The sequence below is a fragment of the Dryobates pubescens genome, chromosome 2 (genome assembly GCF_014839835.1).
Source record: "Dryobates pubescens isolate bDryPub1 chromosome 2, bDryPub1.pri, whole genome shotgun sequence".
Taxonomy (NCBI): domain Eukaryota; kingdom Metazoa; phylum Chordata; class Aves; order Piciformes; family Picidae; genus Dryobates; species Dryobates pubescens.
The window spans coordinates 37,149,363-37,171,995 of record NC_071613.1 but is presented as its reverse complement, the minus strand read 5'-3'; the positions used below and the strand labels follow the sequence as shown (position 1 = coordinate 37,171,995).

General features: G+C 37.5%; 2 protein-coding genes across 2 annotated transcripts in view; both read right to left on the bottom strand.

Annotated features, from left to right (window-relative positions):
* Positions 1-5,936, bottom strand: part of DPP4 (dipeptidyl peptidase 4) — a gene marked incomplete at its 5' end in the record, with an annotated part of 41,790 nt that extends 35,854 nt beyond the window's left edge. The window contains one exon of the mRNA XM_054173170.1: positions 5,837-5,936. Coding sequence (XP_054029145.1) covers positions 5,837-5,936 — 100 coding nt within the window. The remainder of the gene's footprint in view (positions 1-5,836) is intronic.
* Positions 5,937-10,711: 4,775 nt separating this feature from the next.
* GCG (glucagon) lies at positions 10,712-22,072 on the bottom strand. The gene is made up of 7 exons (XM_009901193.2): positions 21,985-22,072; positions 17,245-17,345; positions 16,713-16,874; positions 15,782-15,835; positions 14,336-14,473; positions 12,253-12,396; positions 10,712-11,234 (listed from the first exon to the last, which is right to left on the bottom strand). The coding sequence occupies exons 2-7, from the start codon at positions 17,340-17,342 to the stop codon at positions 11,210-11,212; spliced, it is 621 nt and encodes a 206-aa protein (XP_009899495.1). The 5' UTR covers positions 17,343-17,345; positions 21,985-22,072; the 3' UTR covers positions 10,712-11,209.
* Positions 22,073-22,633: the final 561 nt, after the last annotated feature.

Below are 22,633 nucleotides of genomic sequence, written 5' to 3'. Positions count from 1 at the left end.
GGTAGTTGTAGAGTGATAAAGTCACCCTTCAGCCTCCTCTTCTCCAGATGCCCTCAGCTCCCTCAGACATAGGTGCCGTGTTCCAGGCCTTTCATGAGCCTTGTTGCCCTTCTCTAGATATACTCCAGCACCTGGATATCCTTCCTCTGGTAAGGAGCTGAGAACTGACCGCAATATTCAAGATGTGGCCTAGTCAGTGCTAAGTACACCTTTTTGGCCATGTGGGCACATTGCTGACATATTCAGTCAACTATTAATCAATACCCCCAGGTCTGTCTCCAAGTTGCAGCTTTCCACCCACACACCCCCAAGTCTGTATCTTACCATGGGGCTGTTGTGACCCAGGAGCAGAACCTGGCACTTAGCCTTGTTGAACTTCATACAATTAGCCTTGGCCCATTGGTCTAACCTGTCCAGATCCCACTGTAAAGCTTCCCTACCCTCTGGCAGATCAACTCAGCTACCCAGCTTGGTGTCATCTGCAAACTTATTAAAGGTGCACTCAATCCTCTCATTCAGATCATTGATAAAAATACCAAAGAGAACAGGCCCCTGTTCTGAACCCTTGGGAGCACCACTAGTGACTGGGTGCCAGCCAGATTTAGCTTCATTCACCATTTGGGTCTGGACATCCAGTTTTTAATCTAGTGCAGAGTGCACTTATCCAAGCCTTGTGCCATGAATTTCTGAAGGAGAATGCTGTGGGAGACAGTGTCAAAAGCTTTACTAAAGTCCAGGTAGACAATGTCCATGGCCCTTAACTCATGCACTAAGCAGGTCAGCTTATGATAGAAGATCAGATGAGTCAGGCACTACCTGTCTTTCATAAACCCATTCTGACTGGGCCTGATCTTGTTTGGGTTGTCTTCTATGTGCCATGTGATGCAAGGTTTATTGTATGACACATCACCATGCCGAAAATCAAAAGCTGTTGACCAATTTTTTTAAAGATCATCTAGTCCAACCCCACTGCCAGAGCAGGATTCTTTACAGTAGGTCACACAGGCAGGTTAAGAAGGAGACTCCACAACCTTTCTGGGCAGCCTGTTACAGAGTTTTGTCACCCCCAGAGTGAAAAAGTTTTTCCTGATGTTCACGTGGAACTGCCTATGCTCCAGCCTGCACCCACTGCCCTTCGTCCTATCATTGGACATCACTGAGAAGAGCACTGTATTGTTTATTCTTCTGTATTTTTCTATAGTCCCTCTTCCCCAGTGTCAAGGCACATTTTACTAATTTCTATATGCAATAAAAAAGAGCAAGAAATTATGTAATCAACTTAAAAAAGAGATGGAAAACTATAAAGCCAGTAATAATAGAAGCTTTACTGCATGTTCACCACTGCCAAGAGAGATCAGAAGAACCACAAGGGAAGGACAGGTACAACCATGACCCTCAGCAATAATGAGAAAGAAATGCATGGTTTTAAAAAAATTGTAAAATCAGAATAGGTGAATGAGTATTGCCCTTCTTAAGTGACAGCAGAACAAGAATGAGAATGATCTGCAATCTAAGAATGTAATTTAGGAGAAGCAAGAGAGATGCAAGAAGGGAAACCTGACTGATTCTACTGTTAGTCAGAAAAGTAATTAATTTCAGTTTATTTTTTCCAAATCTCCTTCCCTGTTTCTTTTCCAATGTGTATAAAAAAAGCACTCACAACTCTTCCCCCTCTACACTCAAGTCTCCAGTCACTGCTCAAGATCTGTGACACTTAGAGCATGGAAATGGATTATCAGCAAAGAAGAAAGTAAAAATTACTCTGCTGTGTTAGCCCAAAGATTCACTTAACCCATAACTCTATCTGATACCCTGTGGCTGATATTGGACATCAGTAGCAACCACAACCAACAACTGAGTACTGTGACACCTCCCAGGGCAGCTCACCCTCTGAGGCTGAAGAGATTTCCTCAGAGGGAGATAATAACTTTTTTAATCAATAGCTTTGGTGTCCCTCTCAAATTTGCCCCATCTCATACAAAGCAAGGAAATAAAAATAGCAGAAGTATCCTACAAATGGCAAACCATTGCTGGTAAAGTCTTTTTATTACATTACCCAACACTTGAGTTAAGGTAGATAATGGAGTTAAATGACAGTTACAGAAATCAAAGACATACAGCAGGAAAACATTTCCATTCTCTATCTCTTCACTAGCTAGCAAAGTAATACATCCACACATAACCTGAAGACTACAAGGATCCTGTAATGCAGAGTAAGATACATGAATACCTGAGGAAAAGAGAATAGTTAGAACAGCAAGACTCAAGCCAAAAGACTCTGGCCAGACAGCTCACAACAAGGCAGTTAAGCTGCTGTAATCTCCCACACAACCTTGGAGAGAATTTCAGCCATGATTCCGATTCAAGTCCTTCGACGCAAAATTAATGGACTTAACTACTGGTCACCATTTATATAATGGTTCTCCAAAAAAAAAATTAAAATAAATTATAGCCAACCTTCTAAACGTTATCTAAACCTTGTTTTTTAAAATCAAGATTCAAAGAGATTCTACTTCAAAGGTCAATTTCTGATCCACAGATTTAAATTCCCTTACAGATTTTCTAGCTTTCTCCCTAACACACATAAAGCTAATGCATTTGAGAAACCAGAATAATGCAGGTCCCCTTATTCCCAAGAAAACTGTGACAAATCTCAGCTGCCAGATTCATTCATCTTGCAGCACGGGTCTTCCAATACAATGGTTGTATATCAGACAGAAGCCTCTCATCTCTCACACCTACTGTTTAGTTGCAAGCAGGGTGTTGACATTGGCAATAGATACTCCTCCACACTACTCAGTCACAAATTTGCTTAGTTCAGGGCAGAATGCAGGGAAGATAAACAGAGGAAGACTGTAGATAGGACTATCCTAAACAGAACAATGATGAGAGCTACTCAGAGATTTTCAGTTATACATTAACGTGGCTGTGAGGAAGATCTGCAACCTCACCTCTCTTGAGTCCTTGAAACATAAAGCTGTCTCAGCAGTCACAACATTCTTCAACTTCAAATCCAGGATGACAACACAAATTTATTGGACTTCTGCTGCCACTAACCCTTATCTCTTTTTATGGTGGCATTCTACCAGCCACTAGTAATACCCAACACATCAGTTAGGCATCTGACTAACAAAGTACCCTCAGGCACACTAAGGTCGTAAAATTCCCCAGCTTTTACTGTGTTTTTCCTGCCTCTTCTCAGCATATTTTTATCAAAAGACCACAGAAGCCCCCACACAGTATTGTTTAACCATGATAGTGATAAACCACCTTATTTAATGAATATCTCACCACTGGAGAATTAATACTTCCCAGTGAAGGAACTGGGTTTATGATCAGACAGTTATATAGGATCACCCTGCTCCCTCTCTCCCCACTAGAACAATATGAAATACTGCATTTTTCAGTCTGTCCTTTGTATGAAAAACTATAAAAGAAAAGAATGGACGAAGCATAAGTAAATGGGTAAGCGAACCATGAGTACACAGACTGCAGTTTTACAGGAGATACACTTTAGGAGCAACCATTTACTACTGTAGGGGCTTGAATAGCCCCTCAAAGCATTACACTGCTGTCATCAACAGAGTTCAAATACAAGCCATAAGGCTGTTTTGAGACTAAACTGTTTGTAGCAAGTATCTCCATATAGTTATTAAATATAAGGTAGCAAAATAAAGAGTAGGTATACACAATAGGCAGTGGGTATAAATAGAACCATAGGATTTGTATACACTTCTGTCTGAAGACCCTCAAGGTATATAGTGAAGGGCTGCACCCAAAATTAGGGAACCCTTTGGGGAACTTAAATCTGCAATATTTGCCTGTGCCCAATGGCTGTAAGAGAAGGAGTAGAGGTTTCACTTGTCAGGCCTACACTCCAGTCAACAAGCCAGAACTCTGAAGTGGCAAAATTTCACAACTTTTCACAGCACTGAAGCCCATTTATCAAACTAATTCTATGATGCATGACTTCTAAGCTTATGAAATGAAACAACATTGAGAAGCACAGGCCAAAGGCAAGAAATCCAAACTAAGTTATCTCTGTATATCAATAATCATCATGCTCACTCCCTGCACAATACTTGAACTACTGGGATGAAATAAAGACTTGATTACAATTACAGTGACTTTTATCAGGGCAGACTTTGATTTCTCAGTCACAGTAATGCGAGTTACTTCTCCACCTCACCACCCCTCAATTTTGCTACTTTTCATTTTGTACTCAGGCCAGCACCTGTATACCTCCAAGAGACATCCTCAGCTGACTTGCATGCCCTGAGGTCATTCATACAAGTCATAGCATACTGTCAGCAACTAAGTGCTCTAATCTCTAAAGGAGTAATTGTATGTGCACCACCTGTACACCCTCTGCTAACAGTAAACATTTGGCTATTACACTTTAGTAAAAAACTCAAAAGCACCCTGCAGTTCCTGAACTATAATGGCTGTTACACTGATGTCACTGCTGGCCTGATTTGGGAAGAGACAGGAATTGAAGTTTTTTAACTGGGACCTCTCCATCTCAATCCTTATTTTATCCAAGGGGACCTACTGAACTACCTGGGTATGGTAGGTAATTTTCCACACATTAATTTGAGACAACAGTACAGAGATTGATATGCTGCCCTACTCTTTTACAACCAAAATAACACAAGCCGAGGCTGACAGCATAGTGATATTCTGTATGTCATCCAACAGAAGTGTTTCTATTTACTATAGAACTCAATGATGGATTCTGAATTGCAGCCACTTCCACAGCAAAAGGATTTCTGTGTTACAGTTTATGAAAGAAGAAAACCCATTTGATTTTCAGTAAGACAGAGCATTGGCATTAAGGCAGACAAGCACAAATTCTTCTGTGGAGTTCAGGCCTGCATACTGAATTCTTTCACTAGGTGTTATGCCTGCACACATGCAGCTAGTAAGCTAACGAGACCCTTTCTCTTGCTCTTACCAACTTCTTAAACTAAGAGTATTTTCTGTCACGTCAAAAATCTGGGGTTTTTGGTTTGTTTTTTTTTGAGATAAGTGGCAAAAAGCTGCCCAGAAATAAGAGTCAGCATCCACTGATGCTGTGATTCTGATATCTGGACTTTGAAAATCTCCCCAACAGAACTTTCTGTGCACATAACCAACTGCCATCTTGATTTAAGAACACATTGCCAACACACACATCTTCACGTTTCTTGAGATACACATCACAAACGGAAGACAACCAAAGGCCCACTCTAGAAAACAGTTTCCTCAGAGTCCACAGTACTGAATTCTACCTGCTCAGCTGTTAAACCAAAGAGCACCAAAACCAAATTAGCCTGCTGCCCTCCTATCTGGAAGCAATGCCTTGCTAGATGAAGATATAACCGTATTGCACATTACCATCCAGTTACAGGGACAGCCTGGAAAGTACAAACAGATCAGAGTCCAAAAACGCATTCCCCTGCAGCTGTGCAGCACGTATCATCTCACTCAATAATGTTAACAAAAGTTGTGCAAACAAAGAAAATCAGAGGGGATATAATCTTACCTCCTCCATACACTCTAGAAAACTGATTAACTGACATTGTACTACTGCTTCTACAGCCTTCGGCTGCAATGGGAAAGGAAAACTTTGAAAACGATAATGCTTGTAGCTGGTCTTTTCTCAACTCCCACTCTCACCCAAGGGAACCCTCTTCCCTAAAGCACTAACTTTCAGCAAAAACTTCCATCACCGCTGCAGCGGGCGTCGCGGCCACGGAGCACCCGCCCCCCCGAGCCCGGCAAAGACACAGCCCCGGCGGCTGCAGGGTGTCCGCCCCGCCGCCCTACGTCCCCTTGGGCCCCACCGGGGACTTACTGCCGGTGAGCAGAGCCAGGGGTACGGCGATGATCGTGACGATGACGGCGACGCCCAGGATCCCCAGCAGCCACTTCAGAAAAGTCTGTAAGGCGAAGACCCGTCAGGTGGCAGCGGCGGGCGCCCAGGGCTCGCGGACCCTGCCGCCCACGCGCTCTCCCTCCCTTCGTCCCTAGCCCACCTGCATGGCGCAGCGTGGGTGGCGGAGCAACGCAGCGAGGCGGGCAGCGGCCAAGCAACGCGAAGCTGCCGGTCCTGTTGCCGGGCTCGCCCTGTGCGCCGCGCGGGGCGGGCCGGGGCGGCTGCTAGCGCTTGCAGGAAGCGAGCCGCGCTAAGGACCGGGTGATCTGTGCGGGAGTGGGACTTTCCCTGCTGGCTTTACAGCCTTGCCTGGTGGTTTTGAGCTGCGGTTTCTCTTTCAGCTCAAACGCTTGGAGCGCGGTGACACAGCAGCACGTTTAAGAGGAGGGATCTTTGACACCGAAAGGCTTTCTATGGGAAATCAGATAAGGGCCATATAGAGCTCCCAGACGCTAATGGCAAAGTTCCTAACGTTTTGATAACACCAGTACTTCTTGTAAAGTTTCTGCTCTTTGAACTTCTTTCTCCTGATAAAATTGCAGGAAGGGCTTACTGGCACTGGCTCTTGGCATTAGAGAGAGGTGGATTTGTAAGTCTGCAAAACTAATTTTTATATTAAGACCAGAAAAATTGAAGTATAGGATAAAAGTTTAAAAATTAGATCTGAAGAGATGACCCTGGTTTATCACATCAGACAATTTCCAAGGAGAATGTTGAGTACGTGTTGAGATAGAAGACAAATTGGTGGAAAAGAGAATAACCTGTAAAAGCAAAACTTTGAAGCATGTGATTGCTTAAAAAGCCGAGCATCACTAAGAAGTCAGAAAGCTGTGGGGGTTTCTGCAGTTATTTTAAAGGAAAAATCCTCGCCTCAAAAAAATAATTATTGAGTGGTGTGGTCTGTCTTAGCTTTTTTTCCTCCTCTATTTGCAGAATATTACCATGTGTGTTCTGAGAGAGAGAAGAGAGGTGTATTTTACAGCTCAAGAAATGGAACAGAAAGATCTCAAATTCTCCCTGTCTGATGAAAATACCTGTGGTCCAAAAAATAATTGCAATGGTTGTGCTTCTGGTGCTTTCCTATATTGTCTTTTGTGATATCCTGAGACTTTAAAAGTTGCTCCAGCTAAAGATTTCAAATTGCTTCATATCATGGTGTTCTTTTGAAATCCAGTAATTATTAATGTGATGCCAAGATTTTAAAAATATCAGTATCGAGCAATGGCTGCTACACAATAAAATTTGAGAAGCCATCATGTTGCATGCTGAATGCAAAAGTATTCATAAGGAATTTGGATGATTAAGAAGAGGTACTTGCTCGAAAGAACCAAAATGCAGCGTTCAGCCTGAAGGTTATCTTTCCCAAACACTTGGTAGACCTGCCAGATGTAGTCTCCTTCAGACTTCTGCCTCAGTTAAACTCAACAGTTTGTTGTAAGTCTGTTTGTATACTTGAGTCTTTCCTCCAGAAATATTTGGAGATGTCAAAAGGGAAAAATGGAAAACAGAACCTCCCTGCAGAACAACAACAACGACAAAACTTTTTGTGACTAAAACTTATACAGTCTACTTTTACAGAGTTCTAGTGGGGGACTGTGGGAGTTTTATACCAATTCAGTGGCTCACTTCAAGTAAGTGAAGAAGAGAAGGCAAAGTGTAGTACTAACACTGAGGAGTGTTCAAGTTCTGCTTGACCATGTCTTTTGAAACTAAATATATTAAAAATGTATTTTTTTTCTGAAATAATTGCTTTTTGTTTCTTTTAATTTTGAGGGTGAGATGGCGTAAGAACAGTTTTGTAACTTGTCATTACACTGGCTCTGTTTGAGAGGAAGCAAAGAGCATGTTAACTGCAAGGCAAATGAGAAGAAAGCCCTCTTTTCTGTGGTTCTGTCCTTGGGACAACTGTTCAGTGTGGCTAGTAGGGGATGTCATTCAGTTCTTTCATGTCAATGCATTTTTATTTATAAAAATAATTTCCTGACAACTGAAGATTCTTGACACATGTCCTCAGAGCACAGTTTGTACATGTATTAATTCCAATTAGTTGTCTTGTTTTGCTTCAATATGCTTATTTTTCCAGATACTTAGTAAATAGTCTGGAAGAGGAAGGATGCTACACACCCAGCATGTAAAATGCAATGTATAAAGGAGATAATAGTAAGAAATAATATTTGGAACATTTTTTGATATAAAGCTACCTGGAAGTTCTAGGCAGCATATGTGCAGATAAACAAAGGACTCCAGATAACAGACAGGGGTTCCTGGAATATGGAATTGCAGAAAGTGCACATTCACAGTACAGTCAAAGCATCTGGGCCAGTGGAACTGTTTTCATACAGTAGAATGGAATCAGCATGAAGGGAATGAAAACTAAAAAGCATATAATTAAGTTTATGCATCATAAACTGCATCTATGATGTTTGCAAAGTATTTAAAATATAATGGCATCCATACTGTAATGCTTTTGTAGATGTAAAACTTGCATCAGGTACAGAGGGGCATCACAAAAGTACCATCTTTAGAGCGTGACAGTCAAGACCCCTCATACACATCAGGGCATGTAATTTAAATAAGCTATACAGTTTGGGTCTTTTACTGGAAGGAAAATTAATGTTTCTGAGACTGGATGAAGATGCAGAATGGTGAAACATTCTTATGAACTTGATTCCCTTAAGCAGATCCCACTTCTTTTATTTGCCAAGAGCAAACTGAAGCCCCCTCATACAAGCAGCAGCACCACAAGCAGTGCAGTGTGATAACTGACAGCTGATGTTTCATTGCCTGAAGACTTTGAAACCCAGCTGTTATTTATAAGGAATTTGCAGACCATTGTGTTCCTGAATTTCATTACCAATGTACCACTCACAGCATATGAGGCCTGGAATTCTCTCTCTCTGTTACTAGAGTACAAAATTAAAGCATAGATAGCAATTCTCTCTAAGCTGAAATGCAGCAGCTCTTCTGCTCTCTCTCAGCTTACAGATATGGGTGGCTGTTTTCTAATAGTGACAGTTTTTAAAGAAGTGACTGCTACTTATTTCTCCTTATGTTTGTACCATTCATTGAATTTAATCTAGCCTGTATAAGAAATACCCAGCTCATACGTAACTTTTGATACCATATGGACTTGCTCTGTGATTTCAGGATATATAAAGTCCTAATTCTTTTGAGCTAAAAAATGTGTTTGGAACTTCTGGAACATACTCTGCTTCATCTCACTCCTGAAGAAAGGGTGTCCTTTGATTCATGTTCTATGTTGAGACTTAGAAAATTAAAGATAAAATATTTTTGCTGTGTTCCAGACAAGCTGTGTAACATGAAGAAAATAATTTATACTGCTCTGTTCCTCAAAGCAGAGAGTTTGTAAAAATGTGGGAAAACAGTGTTTCATAGCTGACAAAGCCATCATCAGGAGGTGCTCAAATACACTGGTGACAGGCAACACAGGAAAATGGATTTGTAACTCGGGATTCCTGTTCATAGCACTAAGTAACCTGAATATAGTAGAATAAAACACTTTAAAGTCAATTGCTCAGTCTATGGAAATAGAAGAATTAGTTGTACTGTTGCAGCCTGGACCATAGTGATCCAGCTGTTAGTGAATAATTTTCAGTTCCAGAAGCACTTGAAATGAAACCTCTATATACAAATGGGATCAGATAAATTATCAATCTCCAGTGGTATTTTGGATGCTCTGATGCCTTTTTTTTTAGTGCAAGGTTCTATGGAGTTTTAATAATTTAAGTTTGGCATGTTAGATCAACTTTCTGCTGCAGTCAAGGAGCTGTTCTAGATGGCATGTTGGGTATGATCGATCAGGCCTGATTTGAAATTACAGAGTACTCGTTCCTGTAGCATTTGGGAGGACAATCTAATCTCATTTTCCCAGAAATTCTAGACCATCAGTGAAAGTTTCAGCCTCCAAAAAACAAATGAGAAGCAAAACAATACCAGCTGCTCCTAGCAGAACTTGTAGGTGCTGATTCTGATTCAAGAAGAGTCTTTTGCACATCAACGTCTACTAGATACTTGCTGAACCCATTGGTTTTTTCTTAAACCCCTTTCTGTTTAGGATATTTTAATAGAGATAACTGGCATATTGCTATTATATACATCTTACGTGTGTGTCTCTCTCTCCATATATATGTATATATATATATGAGGTGCCTAATAGCTCCTGTGGGTATTTGAGAGTCACAGCTACTACCATACCTACAAAAACACACTCTGGGCAGCTGAGCGTGGAATAGTTTGCACTGCTAGAAACACAGATCTGTGAGCAAAATATTCTGTCACCATAATGGAGAATGTTGAGGTTACTGAAATTAAAGTTGTGCTTTTAAGTTACAATACAATGTTGCTCAATGCAAGAGATGATTGCCAAAGGAGTTCTTAGAGAAAGAAGGAAGAACACAGTAGAGATTACAATGATCCCAAGGCCATTTGAGTTTGCTTTACTTGGCAATCTTACAATATTTGAAGAAATTACGTGGCAGTTTCCACTAGTGCTGCAGTATATTGCACTTAATTTTTTTCAAAGCTATTCTACAGCTTTTGCTCAGAAACTAGAATTTATGCTAATGAGGAATACTTGTTTATTCAGTCTTGTTTCCTCCTCTAGCTTCATCCTACATGTGGAGTTTTTTCAACTAAAAGCAATTTAAAGTTCACACAGCTCTTTTCTGAGAATCATTATCAAGGAAATGTGACAAAACAAACCACTTCCAAGATCTTAGTGACACTAAAATATTAGAATAAAATGAAATGGAGTGCAAAGAAGCACAAGGGATATACACATGAAAACTCAACAGAAAATAAGCTTGAAAAAATTTATTTAAGGCTATCATTTAATATCCTTAAAGCTTAGCCTTTTTATAACAAAGGTTTTAAGAGGGATACTCACTTCTCAGGCATTGTAACTGCTAGCTCCTTACAAATAACACATATAATTGATGATTGAATCCTTTGTGTGTAGAAGTCACCTTTTTAGAAAAATAATGTTATCATTAACTATAAATGGAGTTATTTCATTTTGAGTAAATGGAAATTATGAAGATATGGAACTTTCATAGTCTTAAAGCTGTTAAGATAACCATCGCTTAAACAGTAAATTCTCCATATATGAACCTTTGGCAACTCTAAACTATAGTATAATTATGTTCTGGCATGCAAGGTGACGTAGGTATGTTACACCTAATGTAAATAACAGAATTCAGATTTCAGAATCTCTTAATAACTGGCAGTTGATGCAGTGAAGATCTTCATTTATCCCATATTTATTCCGTGTTTTTACTGGTTTTCTCCCAAAAGGTCTCTGGAAGAAAAAAAAAAAAGCAGCAGCAATTAGGATATATTATAAATCTCCCATGATTTGTGAAATATGCGTGGAACATATTTCTTCTGTTTAAGAGTTAGCAGATGTTAGTTCCACAGATCCTTCCTAATAACAGACTGAAATCAACTATTCCTAAAGCAAAAGCTTTTTAGTAGTTTATAATAGGTTATTTTCCTGAATTGTTTGCTTCATAGCTGAACTACAAACACACTTAAACTGAAGTACAGAAATAGTAAAATGTTAATAAAAAGAGTGTTTTAATTAGAGGCTCTAATTTTTGGAGACATTATTGGTTGTTTCAGATTTCCAAGATCAAAGGGTGCTTCTGTAGTCCAAAGATGAAAAGTATTTTTTACAGAATGGATCTACAGCTTTTAAAGAAATTAGGCCACTCACATGTGCCTTGACCTGACTGTTTACTATTTTTTAAATGCTTTGTTAACTTTAACAAAGAATTCTTAAATATTAATCTGTTGACATAGCTCACATAGAAAATGTTGTCCTTGCTGACTACATTTGCCTATGTACAGGCAAAGCAGAGTTCTTAGATGGTTACCTATCAGGAGCTCAGACTACAGTACCCTACTCTCTAATGACAAGCCACAATTTAAGGCAGTGTTTTATATCAGTCTTTAAAGAATAATCAACTTGGTCTAATTTTACTAATAAATATTTCTGGTTTTATAATACCCGTGCAAAGAGGAGTTTTATTTTTCAGTAATTTAATACAACCTTGCTTCTGGTAGCATTCAGTGGTAAAACTCCCCTCAAGTTAAATAGGAAGCTATTACATAGGTTCACCACTGGTGCAAAAACACAAGTTATATTTGGAATGAGTTTATTGTCTTATCCTTGTCCAGCACTGTCTATGAGAACGTTTGTAACAGTTACAGATCTGTCAATAGTTAAGAGAAATATTAGCAGCATTTTCCCTCTGTGTGGCAAATATCTTTAAACCCCCAGTATTTTAAGAATGACAGAATCAAAATCCAGGCACCTTTGGGTAACTTTTGTGTTAATCAGCCACTTTAGGAACTCTTTGGCAGCCATGTCATCAAGGACTTTGTTGATATCACTCGTGAAAGTTCCATCTGCATGCCTTCGTCCCATTTCTTCGGCCACAAGAGCTTTTTCTGGGAAACTTCAAAGGGAAGAAATTATCAAACAACTGGCAGATCAAAATAAACAAACTATTTAAAAGGACTCTATTACTGGCTTCTAATACACTATGCATTTCCTGCCATTTTAAGGAGTTAATGGGTTGAGCTTGATGTTGTGGCTCAATGTAGCATGATGTATAGCAGACCATCTTTTGAGGCATTATTTTCACTACAGAATAAAGCATGGAAATGTCTTTTTATGATGAGGACTGTTCCTACAGCTGAGTCTGAATTCCTCACCGGCATTTTTGAAAAACACATACATTTGAAAACATATCTCAATATCTATGTCTGCAAAGTCTATGCCAAGTAGATGAGGCACAGTAAACTAAATTTAAGAAATATCACTACTAAAACATTACAGTCAAATGTTCTTTTTGTTTTTTTTCTGTTTTAATTGGTCTGAAGTCCTACTAATATACTTAAAAATTACATGGCATACCTTTATATTTTAACTGTAGCAACTTTTTTTTTTTTTTTTTTTTAGGGGTTAAAATAACTCAGTTGCAAGACTTATATAAAATCTAGGTACTTGTTTGCTGTACAACAACTTCTTGTATTTGAAATCAGATCCTGATTTATGGTCTACCTTTCTTTTTGACTGCTGGGAAACTGTTAGGCCAAGAGCCCAGTTTAGAAAACTTTCCTCTCTTCTTTCATTTTCTCAAACATGGGAAAATTTGACTGGATTCCTTTAAGGTGGGCTGATGCTGAAGCATGCTGTGCTCTGGGACCAGTGACAAGCAGGCTGGTTCTTTTCATAAAATAGTTTCAGGGAAGGCTGTACACATAAGACTAAGTATTGGAAGTAGAAGGCTGGTCTGCTGGTCTAGTTAATTTATTTAACACTGGGGTTTTTTTCAGGGAATTGTCATGATTTACAAAATTTACTTTAACCTGTTTAGTCTTCCTTGACTACAACACACAAGCTTATCTTACAGATTTGTATTTTATTATTTATTATTTTTATATACTGCAAGAGCCTTACATAGTACTTTACAGCTGGTAGAATATATAATCAGGATGAACTGAAATCCCTGCCCCAAAGAGCTTACAGTCTAGAGACACAAAAAAAGTACAGAACTTTGTAAAGGTGTGTGGTATGTGCATGGTGTGACTCCTAACAATGCAGAGCTGGAAATAGATGAGATAGAGGGTACCTGCAGGAGACTGAAGGTAGTAACATTCAAAATGTGAGAGTCATGGGTGAGTACATGAAATGAATAGGCCTGAGAAATATGCAATGAGTATGTGGAGAATAAGATATTAATGAAAGAAATCAGAGACACAGGTCAAAACTGTGGTGTGCCGCATCCATGAACCATCGCAAAAGAAGTAGAGGTGTCTTAAAAGGGAAAATAAGCCATAGTTGTAGGAATTCATAGCTCTTTTGACTGCAGCAATTTGGGGAGTCTTTGTGTAGGATGGGAAGATGAAAACAAGTCATTGGTTGCTGCTGGGAATGATCACCAGTGTGTGGAGTACAGCTGATGACATTGGTTAAAAATTAATGTTGAAAATACTGCAGACTGAAAGATGGACTGTGAAGGGGAAAAACCAGAGAAATTTAAGATGATGCTGACTCAAATCATCTCAATGAGAGTTAAGGAAATTGTAAGAAATCTTATGTGAAGGGAGAAAGGTGGTAGTTAGAGGATGGTTTAGTTTAATTTCAGATATGTTGACCTTAAATATAACTTGACCTTTTAGAGTGTAACAGCATACCTAACAGGTTTGTTTTAATCTGTATTTGAACTTAATGTAAAGCAGTAATCTGACACCCACAGAATATCTTCTGTTACAAAAGAAAAATGTGAAGTACAGCAAAAATGATCAGAAACACATCAAGGTTTCATCAAACTTGATTTTTAACCCCAAAAGCAAGGCAAAATTTAATAGTAGGAATGGATGAATTCTTACTCTCTTCTTCCTCGTCCATTCACTAACCAAGCAATGAACTCTTTGGCAGCTTGGCCTTCCAAATAAGAGGTGATATCACTGGTATAGGTGCCTTCCGCATGTCTCTCAAATTCAGCATGACGCTTGGAGATCTCATTGCTGAAACAAGAACAATACTGTAGGAGCAGACTGCATATGAATGCAATTTCCCCCCCCAACCTTTATTGATGTCTTTTTCTCACTGAACAGATTAGCATTTCTTACTAGGGTGGCTGGGGTTTTTTGTTTTGTTTTGTTTTTTTCAAATTAGGTGGTTTTTTTTCATGACACAATTTGTTTCTGAAGGCATTGTCTGTGCTGTGCAATACAATTTTGTACAGAGATGCCTAAACGAGTTCTGAACAAATCAGGTACTGAAAGCAATTATAGCTGCATTGGAATGGTCTTCTGCTAGATTAATTAGCTATAGTCAGCAACCTGTATTGTATTACAGAGACATATTTTTTTTTGTTAGCTCTCATGTTAAGCTAAAAATTTCCATTAAACCCACTCCTCCTACCTTCACCTTCATTATTTCTTACCCAAATTGTTCAGACTTTTCTCTCTATATGCTTCATTGTGCATCTTCTCTGATACAGCATGAAATTATGTCACACTGGCCTTTAGCAAGGCAAGTGGCCCCAAGAAGTAGACATATTATGGAATAATTGCCACAAATAAATCCCCTGGCATTTCTATTTCAGAATTGGCAAATTTCCACCCAGTTTTCAGGGCCTCTAGCTCCTTCTATTATTTTTTATTTTCTTGGGATTTCACCATTCCTCCTAATTTAGTACCATCTGCACTTTTCATCAGCATGCTAACTGGAGTTGTTTGGAACATTTTTAATGGAATTTTAATTTTGTTGAGATATGCTATTTCATTGAAGTTGAAACATTATTACAGGTTTGTTACTGCTATTGACAGTGTTTTGAATGGAAGGATCTTTTGTGATCTGGATTATCCTCTTAGGAATTTGTGACAAAATGAAGAATTAATATAGGTTCATTCTTTGTTTGTTTTGTTTTTCAAAAACACTTACTGAGTTTTTATTTATTTCAGATTTCCAGTCCCTATAACCCTCCCCCAGAAACATTATCAGGAAACAAAATTCAGGCCTCCATCAGGTCTTGTGTTCTCCTTTCTTGTAATGAGCAGTTTATGTAACATGGGCCTGAACATTGTTTATTGTGCTTTATCAGGTCTCTGCAAATGGGTGCCTGGCCATGTTGCTTTTGTTAGTCTTCTCACTAGTTTGCTTTTTCTCAATATAATGTGGTTCTTTTTTGCTTCAGACTTTATCTATACCAAGTTTTTCTGTTTACCTTATGCTCTACACCCTTTTATTACTTGAAATGTTGTCATCCTGTTGCATTTCTTGAAGCCACTGCATATAGCTATAGAACACAGTTGTTGCAATTAGAATACCTTGAGATCTGGTCCGAGTATTTGTCATTTTCTTTGTCCTCCTGTCCTTGCTGGCTGTAGCAGAATTCCACAATCATTAAAACATTATTACCAGTACATGCAGAGTATGCACTAGTTAATAAGATTTTATTGGCTATTGTTTAAATATTATGATAAATGACTATGGCATACAGATTAATATAAAAAATTATTTCAGGCTTATGACTTTAAATAAATACAATATCTATAAATGGTTACAGTATAAAGGCTTCTACAGGGATTTAAAAGCATTATCATAGACTTTTTGATTCTGTGGATGGATCTTCTCTAGAACATAGGGCATAGTCTTACACGCTTTTACATTATTCTTGCTCTCATCTTGGTAGTGTGTGTTTAGTAAAAGCATTTTTTCAAAAAATGTCCTAACTCATCTCTTAACAACATGTTTGTGATACTGGTAGAGTATTCAGTGGCCAAATGAAGCTTCAAGGTTAGAGAGGATCCATAAACAGGAAAGTTTAAAGCATAATGGCCCAGACCCTTGCATCTCTTTGGTTCTATGAGTTGGACTAGATGACCTTTAAAGGTCCCTTCCAGCAAAAGCATTTTATGATTTTATTTACATTTCTTATTCCTTTTAAGCTTCATTCATTCATTGAAACAATCTGTCCCAAAGAGGCTGAGGTAGACCTTTTAGACAGCATACCAGGTTACATGCTGACACTACACTTGATTTATCCAAATCCTTTTGACTGATTTGCCTATATTCCCCATTTCTAATAATATTTTAATGTTATATATAAATTTCCCTTGAGTATCTTACTTATTTGAGAATTATGCATGGTCTATGATTGGAAGATGAAATTAAGAAACTGAATTCAGCTAGATTTTTGGCTGTTTCTATACACAGGGATCTCTACTGACCAAACATCAATGTGATCAAAATGCTTACCCATTTCTTTTAGTGCTCATTAGCCATTGCACAAAGTCTTGAGCTCGTCTGGTGTCCAAGTACTTGCTGTAATCACTGGTGAATGTGCCTTGTGAGTGACGCTTCACTTCATTCAGCTGTTTAGATTCATCTAATGGTTCAGACTGGGAAGCTTTGAATGATCTGTGAAAAGTTTGGAACTTGTTAATTAACAGTGGTTATAGCATATTCTGCAGGTGCATTGACTTTTCTTTATAAAATACTGTTTTAGTCACAAAGTGAAAGCAAGTGGCATATTGATCACTACCTGGCTAGTAAAATGAATCACCAAAGCTTACTGGATGCTATATGCTTAGAGGCACTTCTCGGGTAAGTGATGCAGCTATTGCAATACCGAAAACTTCTGAGCTGTACTTATTAAAATATTAAAATATTACAATATTTAGTCATTCCCAATGATTAAGTACTGTGTAATAGTATATATTTAAAAAAATTTAAAAATAAAAGAAAGTTCAGGCCAAGTGTTTCTAGAAGTTTGATCCAGAGAACCTACCTTGATTTCTCCTCTGTATCCTGAAGAGGATTTTGCCAGCTGCCTTGAACTATCATTAAAAGGAGCCCAGCAACAAAATAAACGCTTTTCATTTTCATTGCCTATCGAAAGAGAAATAAGGCAACAAAGAAGAATGTAATCGTCTTTACACACTAAATAAATTATGTAAAAAAGAGACATTCTTAATGCTGATCCAGACTGTAAGATATTGAGACCCTGTAAGGATGGGGTTTGTATCCCCCTTGTCTGAAAACTGTAATGCCTTGGGTAGGTGTTCAAAAGGCACAGCCTCTGCTCTAGTCTTTAAGTTCTAGTCTTTATTCTACTTAATTTTGTAATACAAGGATAAAGGTCTGTATCTCCTTTGCTCTGGGTTCTACTGATGGCAACCTTCAGATGTGTTTCTATAATACTGTCTTATTGCAGAACTAGAATATTGGCATGACACTTTTTTTTTTCCAGCTCAGAGAAAAAACAAAGCAAACTTTTGTCAAGAATGCTGTCACTTTAGCAGCTTCCCATTCTTTCCTTCACCCCCTTTTTTTTTTTCTTTTTTTTTTTCTTTTTTCCTTTTATATATATATATATATGTGCGTGTGTGTGTGTGTGTGCGCGCGTATAAATATATACACACATATTTTAAATAACAGATATTGCAGCACCAGGCCTTGGGACTTAATAATAACTTATTAATAGGTGTGACTCCTTAGGGAAAAAACCACCCCCACACTGGCTTATGTTCAATAATGTGATATGTCAAGTTTTGCCTGTTATACTATTGATGTAATATTTTATTTCACCTTAAAGCCTTTCATTATAGGGCTGTTTGGGATATACAAGATATGGGGTATATACTTGATATTAATGGTAGTAAACCATACCAGAATGTATTGCCTCCCAGATGCAATTCTTACTGTTGCAGGTAATTCTGTTGGCTTCTCTCATGTAATAGAAATGGCCACATTATTATATGTGTCTTCACCATGTGCTCTTTAATAGCATGACCAGTCTTACTGACTTTAATGTGAGATTATTCAATGTGAACTCAGACATTGCAGTCTGCACAAATGCTTTTATGCTGATTCCCTTACTTGCGTTAGTGATCGGTTTACTCATGCAAGTAATACCATCCTAACTATTAAGTGAATAGTCACCAGTGGGAATAAGACATTCTCAAATCCCCTAATTATGTGTGCCACAATTTTCATTATTTAATGTGGCATTATTAGTCTGTTTACACTTGAAGCCCTATAGGACAAACTCTACTGAAATGCTAGTCATTTTAGGCTCATAAAACTGAGCAAAAGGGACTATGAGCTGCTAATGGCTTATGGACTCAAAAGTGCTTTTCACAAACAGGAAATGAGAGGAAATCTACTTATAAAATCAACTAGTATACAGTGTTTATTTTTTACAATTTTGGATCCCTTAAGTTTATGGAATGACTGTGTAGAAAGGGAAATTAATTTAAAATTTGGTTAGGGACTTTTGACCTTAAAGAGGAAATTGAATATACCATTCATTCAATAGCTAAATTCTCATTCATTGCATGAGTAATAGTAAATGCTCATTCAGACTTTAAATAAGTATGGATCACAATATTAATCTGCTGTAGAGCAACAGATGTTGCAATGAGTTCACACCAGCAAAATGTCACTGGAAATAATTTCAGCATGTACTTGGACAGACACTTGTGTATTTTAAAGAGTCCTTCTGCCATTCATGACACTTTCCTATGGAAGTTTATGTTACAGTCTGAAAAACAAAGGGAGATAGGAAAGATAAGTGCATTTAAGTAAAGTGGTAGCTTGCAAAGTAAGACCCAGCCGAAAAAAACCCCTCCTCCCTAAATGTAATCTGCATTGGGTTCCTCTGGCTCCACTGGAAGAGTTATTTATGGAAATCCAATGATTTATGATACAAGGTAATCTGAATGAAAACATGTCTATCATTTGTTGTAATGCCCTGTCAGTATACCATGGCCTGCAGAAATCTGTAGGAAAGTTTTGAAAGAATGATGTGTAGAGAAGGTGCAAATTAATCTGCCATGAGACAGACTCTGAACAGTGCAAATGAGGGAGCTATATGAATATCTCTGAAAAAATAAACTCCAGCATCAAAAACATTACTGCTGTAGGACTCCAATGCTGCCCCAGTAATCTGTCCAGCTTCAGAGCAGATTTTTAATCACATTTGTTTCTTCTGTCTGTTACAAAATAACTTACAATTTGAGATGCAAAGCTTGGCTGTTGGCAGGCGTTTTACCTATGGTGAGGAAGAATGTATTGCTTCTGCATTGTGTGAGGCTTCATTTTCAAAAGAATCTTAATGAATAATACAAATATTTTACTAGCATACCTGAGTATCAGTATCAAAATATTTAAGGCAATAAAAATCTTAATCAAATCTTAGTCAAAACCATGTAAATAAATTGACAAATATAAAACTTTTCAATGTATAGTGCTATTAAGCAATGGAATCAGTTTCCCTCTTTCCATGAGAAGCCACTGCTAGTGTAGCTCATTTTACCATCAGTGTGTATGGAGACTCTTTTCTGCCTTCTGTAATCTCCTGCTATGTGAGATTTCATATTTACACTGGCACATGTCCTGCTACAGTACCAACAAATACTGTAGTGGCCATGTAGTTAGTCCTATTATAAGCTGACCTACAGTGCTGAATTCTCTCGTCACTGTTTCATTTGGAGCTGTAATTTGGTGGTGCAACACTGACATCCAATGTTTATCCCAAAGAATGCAAAACTTCACATTTCACAGACTTCCAACAATGGAACAAAATCACTGCCTCTTCTTTGGGAGATGGGTGTACTGTGACGGCAAAAATGGTTTAGTTGTAAACTAGTGACTCCCATGCTAGCTGATATGGTTGAAAATAAAGTCTGGCAATTGCACGATATATAAACAAATTTGCCCTGCTTAATGATATGCTAGCAGTTTGATATACTTAACCTGAAGAGCTAAAGTAAAATAATTTATACCTGTCTGTAGCTTTTTAAATCATGATACATATTAGACATAAAAGTAAGTCACTGAGGTGGAATGAAAGAAATAGTCTAGTCATTATTCCAGTCTTCTTATGGCAATATCAGCCACCAAAAGCTATGTGTTTACAGAAGACTTATAAAAAATAATAGTTAAAGCTCAGTGTAGTCAGTAAACAGACTTGTAGTCATTTCAATGTATATTGGATGTAACTCTTATGTGTTAGTCCCACAAGGCTTTCAGATGTGAAGTGTTCACATCTGTTTAACGTTAAATGCGTAGTTAGTGTCCTTCTAAACTTTTCAGAATCAAAATCTGAAACTACTAAAAAGATGTATAAAGGCAGTTAAAAAATTTACAATTTTCAAGCAAGAAAGTATTATTTAATAAAACAAGCATTTTCAACAGTATTAAATTTCTGCTAAATATGTTCTTTAAAAAATTAGAATCTCTTTTATTTATTCAATATTTAGTGGTTGCTGCTGATCACCCAAACCATCACCAGCTGTTTTTGACAAGTTAAAGAAGATATTGTTACTTTAGTCTTGGGAACACAAACATGTTTTGTAGGGAAAAATAGATGATCGACAAGATAATATAAAATTTTTGTCCCTACTCATATTAGACTGATTTAAATGATTGAATTTCTTTCTGATTGGAGGTGATAAACTTGGTTTCAATGACCAGAAAGTATGCAAAAAATACATCTCTCAAATCTTGATGAGAAACTTAACATGATTTTGCTAATTTTTCCCCAATATATTTTACTGCAGATGCTTTTTATACTCAGTGCAATTTAAACTAGCTTAATTTCTTTGAGTTTTCAAAAAAAGAATCTTTCAAAAGTCAGATTTAGATCTATTTCCATTTTAAAAAGACAAATGATTGGTGAAGTTCCAGTAGTAATAAACCAAATCTTTTCATATGAAGATATAAGAATTAATAAGCTAGATTTCTGTTCATGTGAAAGTGTTTGCAAGTAGCAATTATTTCTAATTATACATAAGTTACTTTTTCAGGTAGGTGTACTTTACATCTAATTTGCCTACCATGCTATAATGTCTTGTGGAATGTTCTGTAAAATGTAATGGTTCCAGTGTAAGGAAATCCATAGTAGGATGAAAGACTAAATTAAATTGTATACAATAATCACACTAATTATTGAAAGGCTTTAATGTTTATTTTTGTGCTATAAATTTTTCTTTTTAGATCTTACAGTAATATGAAAGCAATAGTTGCTTGAGACAAACTAATCTAAAACAAAGGTGATGGAGTGGCAATCTGTCTTAGTTTTAAATCAGCGTCTACAGAAACCCATCTGATTTTTTTATATTATCCTAATTTAATCCTTGTTGATTCATATTTAGGCAGTATTCATGTTCATTAAATATCTCTAGAGAAGATACTAAAGGAGATAAAAATATAAAAAGCAATAGTTATGTATTTCATGTTTAAGTTCTTACTACAAGGCATGTCTTTCATGTTCTCATAGTTAATCTTCCTTCTTTCAATTGCTTCTATATCCCAAACAGGTGATTTCCCTTTTCCAGATAATTTTCTGTTGAACAACATTTAAATGCTGTCATTAACACCAAAAAATCAGTGACTCTAACCACAGAAGAAAACACCAATTTGCAATAAGGTCCTGCACCTCTATTGCAAACTTTTAACAACACAATTCAGATAATGCACTCAGCTTTCTCAAACAAATTGTACTAGTAGTTGGTATAAATCTTACCTTTTAATACTTTGAAATGATAGACAGCTGTTGCAGAGGAGCTGCTGCTCTCTCTTCTGGAACTATGGCAAGCCTTGAGGATCCTGAGATCTGCCTAGCTGCCTCTTCTGCACAGACTTATATATGTACTGTTCAGCTCTAGTAAGCATTATGAGAGTGCATCATTGCTAACAGTTTCCTTATTCAACTTAAAAAAAAGAAGTCATTGTATTTGCTATTCATTTCACTTGATAATTTTACAAGCAATTTCACACATTCATTCTGCTTACTTTGTGACATCAGTGCTAACATGGATTTGCAAAAGGAGTGAGGTAGCAATGTCCAAAGAAGTAAATATCAAACAGAAGGGCATTAGGATGACAAACAGTGGGCAAAAGGTGCCTGGGATTAAATAGGCAGCAATTTCTCTCAATTCTGATTTGCTACATTTAACATTTAGAATCCGAGTCCTGTTGACATCAGTAGCATAAACTTCACCTATCAATTTTAAATTGAGGTTTATAAATTTAATACACTGTTAACAGTAACTAACACACCTCCCCCAAAGCCCTTAAATGATTCTTCAAGAAATCTGCCAATATAATGAACATGAAGAGACTTGAAGTACTGCAGTGATGGACCCACACTATGCAAAGCCTATCACAGGTCA